Here is an 8,107-nt window from a genome sequence, read left to right as displayed (position 1 = left end):
TATATTAAAAAAACATATCTAGTAGAGAGTGAAGGGTTTTTCTGGACATATTATTATTGTTATTTATAAGAGTATATTGGACAAACCAGTAGTTCGCAGCTTAGGTTTTAATATTTTAAAGTTAGATTAACATTTTTAAAACACCAATTGATTATTCATGACACCTGTACTTTACATTTAAATTTGGATTGCCGCCGAAGAGCTTCACCTCAAATCATCTACATGAGATAAACTAATGTTAACATTTTCTAAAAAGATATAATTGAAAATACGATCTGCATATTATTTATTTCACTTATTTCATACTTCACTCTTTGCGGGTATTTAATTCACTTTGTTTTTTCAACGCTTTAACCGAGTACCCCACAATAAGGTGAATCGTGGCTGTTGTAGTTGCCCAGTCACCACTTGATAGTAATAAATATAACTTAATAGTAATAATAGTAGTGTTAACAAAATACGGTCTGATCTTCAATTGCTGAATTGAAATAATTAACCACCTTTTAAAAAAAGTTTAACTAATTGATATTCAACTTTCTTTAAATTTCATATAGTCAGAGGTTTAAAAATTACCCAAACCATTTGAAACGACATCTCCAACCTTCAAATACAAATTAAATACAGATAAATCATTTTTAAAGATTTTGAGCAATTTTGTAAACCACTAACTATTTGCATTCTTGTTACTGCTATTAGTCCATGAAATTTACATTCTTGAAGAAACAACAAAATATGATTAAACATCTACCAAATTTTTACGTTGTGATGTCACAGCCTTTCAGAAACACTGCATTAGTTTAGTAAAATGTTCCTTGAAGATTTGTACAAGCACTACGGCAACGCTGCCTAGAGTTTTAATTGTTAAAGATGTGTTGGAAACTACTTCATTTAACTAACTGGAATAACACTTTGCTGACCTTTGAACAATCGGGTCGTAGGACAAGCACACAACACATACAATTCATACAACCATAATTTCTTACAAAAGACGAGATTTCTGTCTCAAATGATGTAATAGCATTGCTTCAATCGTACCTAAAATAAAAACAAATCAGAAGAAAGACTACCCGGTACTAGCAACACATTCTTCCACATAAAATAATAGCACCATATAAATAAGATCCATCGCAACGAAACTTGCACGATTTGAATTAGAGACAAAATGCATGTTTCAGAACAATATCGAAACGTTTATTAAAAGCCACATCACAAAACATTACGCTAGTTTTGTGTAACCTATATGGTTATTTCCAAGAACAATGGTCATTGTTTTGTTCAATTTTATTAGTTTTCATGAAAGCATTTACCAAAATGTAAAAAATGAAAAATAACAGTAAATGTTGAAATGTAAAATTGTATCTGAATTTGTTTTAACATAAGCTATTGAGTACAAAACACGAATAGGCTATCCATAAAATCATGTGCGACATTGCTTCCTTTTTGTAACTCATAAACAGAATTGTAAGAGTCCTGCAAGATACAACTATGAGATAGAACGAGACATGATTCTTGTTTAAAAGTATATAATTAAAAACAATTGCTTGTAATTGATTATATTTTTTAAACTACGATCCTTTGATGATTGCATTCATAACTAATGAATTTTGAATGTTTTAATAGTAAAAAGATTGAAGCACTAATTTTCTCGAATTTGACATCATTGCTGATATGGTTTGCCTAATCGTTTTTGATGATTTATTTTACATTTTTCATTCACTGTGATGTCTTCTCCTTCTTCTTCTTCTTCTTCTTCTTCTTCTTCTTCTTCTTCTTCTTCTTCTTCTTCTTCTTAAGTAAGGTTTTAAAACGGTACGATGCAGAAGTTCAGCAACTAATGGCCATATGTCCAGATACTGTGATGTCTATTAGCCGTATCGCTTGTTCTATGTGAGATTGTTCGGCTAGAACAATAAAGCTATCTTTTCGTAATAGTGATATTAAACCTTGTATTGTAACAATACTTCATGTAGAAATATCATACTATTACAATAATGAAAACTAAGGAAAATTTATATCATAGCAATACTGCATAGTTACCTGGTTGCCGACTACTGATTAAATCCCCCAGTAAGTCACGTATAAAAAACGATTTACTTGATTCCATATTGTAAAAAGTCACAATTACCAATAAATTACACTGCACGATGTTCAGAGAATCATAAATAAAATAAAACAAAACTTGTCAAATTAAAGCTATGTACTTTTAAACATTCATCATTGGTTAAGTGTGATGGTAACATGTAACTTTTGCTATTTTTTTATGTATAATTTCATGAAACAAGTTGCTTACGTAGCAAATGCATTAACTCATTAGTGATTAATAACTTCTGCACAAAATACTAAAAACCATTATGTTTATCAAACACACACTAGCAATATTATATTACTGTATAGAAACAGCACGATTAAACCTTCCATGCGTTAACGTTGAAATCATTTATTGAACTAAGTAACAACCGCTTAAAACGTACACCGCAGCCTCTTTATGCAGCAAATGAGCAAACAACACAGGTCGAAAATGCGTTAGTATATCTCTGTGTGCTACTCATCTATAGATGGTTGGCTTTCAGCGCATGCCGTGATGAATGGGAGGATCACTATCCTGGAATGAACATAGAGGAAAAGATAAACCGCTCTATATCCATCTCGTTAGAGAGAAAGAGACAAGCGGAGATCAGAAAGATTTTACCAATGGAGACATTTTAAAGTAAAGCCTTCTTGTAAGATACAAATATGCAAATTTACAAAAGTGCAATCGTTTTTTTATTTTCACTTTAAGTAAAACGGAGGAAATTTCCTTGATATCCACAGGTACTGAGATTACAAAAAAGGCAAAGAATGTTTTGAATGCATATGTACATTTATCCAAATGGATCATACAAATGCATATGTACATTAAACCCATTTTTTGATAGAAGTGCAGTGTTTATATATGCTATATATGTTACATATGTTTAGCATAAAATTAATTTTAGAAAAATTTACTAACATTGAAAAAAATTGTTTGAAGCTACATATTGTTATATTGTTTATTGTAGTTGAAATATTTTTGTATAAGAAATACAGTTAAGTAAATACATCACTTGCTATAAATAGCATTAGTACATAACTTGAATAATTTTAGCTAAACATGCTCCTATAGCTCATCAAAGTTGAAATTGCGCTGTCAAATTCTATTATGAAATGGAGTTTTGACTGTCTAATGCACATCTAAGAATTCCTCTTGTTGAGCATATGGTTCAAATGACTTTGTGCATTGTGTGCTCTTTCAGATAAATTATAGCCATTTTCTTCTGTAACACAAATCACGCAGACAATTTTTCTCTCCAAATTAAAATAAGGGGCGGAGCAACTTTTATCATACTCACTATGAAAACGTGAGAATGAGTTTTACGCAGACAGCATACTCAATATTCAAGTGACATTGTAAAAAACTCACTACGGTGGTTTTTCTCACTATAGTAGAGTTTACGAAAGATACATTTCACTGCCGCCTTAGACTCAATCTTAACAGAGCACACTGGGACACTGTGGGACAGCATGAAACAAACCGTGGTCATAATTATTTTACCACCACTATGAAATATTCATTTGGATCTATCTTTATTAGATCTATAATTTATCTTTTTGGGTTTAGGTTGATAAAATAATAGATGATATATAAGATTTCCCACATTCACTTGTTTTCAGCTATATTAAATTTCTATAATTCATTTTTATATGTTTGAACCAGTTATGCCCGAATTGCACTCTTGAGTGCCGCGTCACCCAAAAAGTGGGTGACGGCAAACTTTCCATAACGCCATGACACCCATTTTTGGGTGACGGCAAAAACGCTGGATTTTAAAATGCAATTTTTGAATATTTAGAACAGCTATTATTCTTAAATATCAAATGTATGACCAAACAGAAACACGAATGAACGTAATGAAAGTCAAAATTTCGTCATTAACGAAGAACGGGAAGAATTAGAGCCAGTACAATCGTGGCTATGACATATGAGCAACAAGCGCTTGAATCATGGCATTCTGTGAAATTTCTTTAAAAAAACGCTTGGCACTTAAAGTATGAAAGACTTTGAATCAACGTGGCTATTTGCCTCTTGGGCATGCAAGGTGCTAAACACGTTTGGCAACAACCAACACTACCATCTTCAAAATTAATCGCTTCTTGCATATAGATATAATCCAAATAGTCAGAGTTTTGAATCCATACGTCAAAAAATTATTAGCAATGCGTAATAAATTCAACTCTATTGTGTACCACAGTTTTTATAAACTGGAAAACATCTACGATGTAAAAATTAAAAAGGGAAGCGCAACTAGTGTGGAACAAAGTAAAACGAGCTCGTTACTCGTGGTTTCATTGTCCAATGCTCAATGCAATGTTAAAGCGAACGTGGCAGTAATTATAACCAATAAGTGGGTAAATAAGCGAAGAAATGATAAATATCACCATATAAAGAATAATAAGGGGATCAATGACCGAAGCGTTAGTATGCGGCACCAACAGACGATAGCATCGGGTTCGAATCTTGGACTGAGCACAACAGTACGCAGAACTGACTATCCAGCTACGTGGAAGTCATAGTAAGCCTTGACTTAACTTAGCATGGCAAGCCTGGTGACCGTACACCGGTTGTTGATCCATTTAAAAAGAAAAAGGAATAACAACACGCACGTTTTTAACAATTGTTCGCAATTGTAATGAACTGAGTACACATTTTTCAGGAAGTATCTACCAGGTAACAACTGCTCCTCCCCAACTGGTACGCCTAAAAATTATGAAACTCTAAATTCAGTCTGATAATTCCGCCTCGTAAAAGTGCTCATTTACACTCTTTGCGTATGCGAACGCATTTTTGATCTGAAGATTTCTGTGAAACTCATCTTGCTCTTGCATCAAGCAAGTGTGATTTGAGCTTCAGATGCTACTAGTACTTTCAGCTATTGAATATTCAAAATAACTCGCAACAGGTGTTTGAAACTTAATGGTGTATTGGAGAAGCATCTTCTTTTCAAAGAACATTAATTATAATTCAGTGAAGCATCTGATCTTCATGTTAAACCAAACGCTGGTACCTGAGCAAGGAAAAAAACATGATACGTATGCATCACTTCTGGAATATAGATTCGATACTATAAGATCAGTAATCTTTTAGAATTAACTGAAATCTAGTTCTTCTCCTATCCTACTCAATCCTATTCAATTGTATCCTATTCAATATAAACAGCAATTTTATAAGTGAGTAGTTTGTATCTTTTCTAAGATATTAAACTATATGTTGGTAGACTTTATTGGTTCATGAATATTTTCAATAAGTAAGTCTGATAAAACGTCTGATAAAAAATAAATCAGTCAACGTCCGATCTGCTAAATGGACACGAGCCATTATTCAATATTTGCTGTTCCAATTTCTTTGCTGCTGCTGAAAAAGAGCGGAAATATTTTTATTTTTTTAATTTTGCAATCTTGCAAGTCGTGATCTTGAAAAATGCTGTGCAAAAGGTTGGTATTTCGACTTCGTTTATAATGACAACTTTTTGTGGTCTTTTCGTTTACGAAAAGACTGCAAAAAGTCGTCTTTTCACAGCAGCTTCGCCAGACTGGGCTTCGATGGGTAACTGTCCGTTCAATACATGATATTTTTGACACTTCAGTTAGCTTTTGTTTATTGATATTTTTAGCTTAACAAGTATCTTATTTTGTGATTTTGTTGTTTATTTGAAACATGCAAAATTGATCTTTAACGTTAATTATGTTTTAAAACCTACATTTTGAAAAGTTTTGCTTTGTGACATTAAAGTAAACAGATTATATATCTATGTATCCATTCGCGCGCGATTGAATGCAGGTAATATAACTTATAAAAATTTGCAACCCATAAGGTTAGGATCTTTGTTTATTCTTTCGTTATGAATGTTTTAAATGTACTAATTTTGTACCATTCAAGGCCAAAGTGGTGAAAAAATTTGGATTTTACTTAATGTTGTGCAATCCTAGAGTTTGAAAATAAAATGTCATCAAAATTGAGCAAAGATATGGAACAAAATACATCGGTGTTATTGGAATCATCTTTTTTTCCCGAATGTTGGACAGACGATAGAAGAATGGGTGTGTTATTAGCTGAGTTTCGTCCAAGGCAATTGAACTCTGTCAGCTATGATACAAAAATGAAATTTTGGAAAGACCTTATCATGTCGTATTGTAAAGCAATGGGATCCAGTGTAGTATCTATCTCCATGCTAAAAGAATGTTTCCGCCGTAAGAATACAGTACCACACTGCTTGCAAACCGTTGTTGATGATATGTTAGCAAAAGAAGAATTGATAAGAGAAAAACAACTGCTTGAAAATCAAAGCGGTTCGACGTTTAGCGTGACTTCGTGGATGCTAGATATTTTCGTAAAAAAACCGCTCAAGTTGGGATATGAAACCGTTCGTGCTACAGTATTGGGTTCAACTAATAACGATGAAAGCACTAATTTCATAGCAATGCCTGTAGCACGGGTAAGATAACTCATGATTTTAGTCTTTTGGGATGTGATTAATCTGATTTCTCATTCTAGCTTCACGCAAATATGGTAGAAGAGATTGTAAACAATAACAAATTGTACAATAAAGTGATGAGTTTGGATGAGTTATCCAATCTGATCAATCAATCATCTAAATTAATGAAGACCGGATTGCAACCTGCATTAATCTTGTTATCCCAGAGCAACCGTTTGACCATCGAGACAGTCAAGCATGGTGAAAATAAAACGGTATTGATAAAATTTGCTTCACCTAGTGCAGTCGCTCAGCCAATAACACAGATCGAACAATCTATATTTGAACTGGAATTAAGCGAATTGCAGTTAATGAAAGATATAAACGCCATTGAAAGTAATATTAATCAAACTATGACACAGGCTCGTGAATATGTCAGAAATGGTCAAAAACAGATGGCAAAAACATCTTTAAAAAAGAAACATATGTTAGAAAAAAACATGCAACAAAAAATCAGCGCTTTGGAAAATTTACAAGAAATGTTATTCAAAATTCATAATATTCAATCGGATAAAAATGTATTAGAAGCATACAAATTAGGTTCAACAATGTTGAAAAAAGCCTTCGAAAATGCAGGGATAACACTAGAACATGTCGACGAAACATTGGCTGAAATGAAAGAAGTTTTAACGCAACACGATGAGGTGCTTACAATGATCGGTGCAGTGTCTGTGAACGACGTAGATGAATTGGAGCTAGAACAAGAACTAGGTGATTTAATCGACATGAAGCTTGCAGAAAATAAAATCGACGTAACAGGCAAGCTTCCATCGCCTACAATGCCTATCATAGACCCAGCAATACCTTCATCAAAGAAGGAAGATTTCGATGAGCAAATCGAAAAACGACTTGCAGCGTTAAGAGTTGATTCATCCGAGGTTCATAAATTAGTCGATCAGAAAATGTAATGTTTATAGAGAGAGATAGAGGATAGAAGATAGATAGAGGAGACGAACAAATAGAGGATGAAGCACAAAAATTATACTCCTTTCTTCAACTGAACAGGTAGGGAGAAAAAGTGTGCATTGCGCTACTAGACTGGTTAACTCATCCTCAGTGGTATCATTTAGAATCGTAGACTCATTTACCCATGTCACCCAGTATGAGGCATTACTGGTGTACCCAGTCAACAAAGCATTGCGGTTGCGATACATTTTCTCCCTTTGAAGTTTTATAACACACATTTTCTGACAATTGTAATTAGTTTTGTAAACTAGCTAGTTTACACGATGTTGTCCGGGTCTATGTTCTATTAGCGGCCTAAATATCACACTATACAAATAATTAATAACACACCTAATCTTTTCAATGAAAACTCATGAGCACATTCAAAGAAAGAAGTCTACAAGTCACAGGATCTGCAGAATTATTTGAAAAAAAAAATAAAATTTGTTTTCAAGAGAAACATTTTTTTGAAATCCATACATCGTCATTCAATTTCTTTGTTCTCATTTTTAAGTTGAGTGTTTATTTACTGTAAAGAGTAAAAAATCCAGCTGTGGGTTGCATCACACAAATGCATATTGATAAAAATCAGGGTATTTCATATCATTCGATAG

General features: G+C 33.1%; 2 protein-coding genes across 2 annotated transcripts in view; one reads left to right on the top strand and one right to left on the bottom strand.

Moving 5' to 3' along the window:
• The window catches only part of LOC128726042 (barH-like 1 homeobox protein), a 7,539-nt gene extending 5,435 nt beyond the window's left edge, over positions 1-2,104 (bottom strand). The window contains exon 1 of the mRNA XM_053819825.1: positions 2,038-2,104. Within this exon, the coding sequence (XP_053675800.1) occupies positions 2,038-2,104 (67 nt within the window). The remainder of the gene's footprint in view (positions 1-2,037) is intronic.
• A 3,707-nt stretch (positions 2,105-5,811) lies between these two features.
• On the top strand, positions 5,812-7,906 carry LOC128725328 (charged multivesicular body protein 7). The gene is made up of 3 exons (XM_053819061.1): positions 5,812-5,854; positions 5,954-6,509; positions 6,569-7,906. The coding sequence occupies exons 2-3, from the start codon at positions 6,018-6,020 to the stop codon at positions 7,454-7,456; spliced, it is 1,380 nt and encodes a 459-aa protein (XP_053675036.1). The 5' UTR covers positions 5,812-5,854; positions 5,954-6,017; the 3' UTR covers positions 7,457-7,906.
• The last annotated feature ends 201 nt before the right edge of the window (positions 7,907-8,107 follow it).

The sequence above is a fragment of the Anopheles nili genome, chromosome 3, assembly GCF_943737925.1.
Source record: "Anopheles nili chromosome 3, idAnoNiliSN_F5_01, whole genome shotgun sequence".
NCBI lineage: Eukaryota > Metazoa > Arthropoda > Insecta > Diptera > Culicidae > Anopheles > Anopheles nili.
The sequence above is the reverse complement of the archived record's forward strand: the minus strand, read 5'-3'. Positions and strand labels throughout refer to the sequence as shown.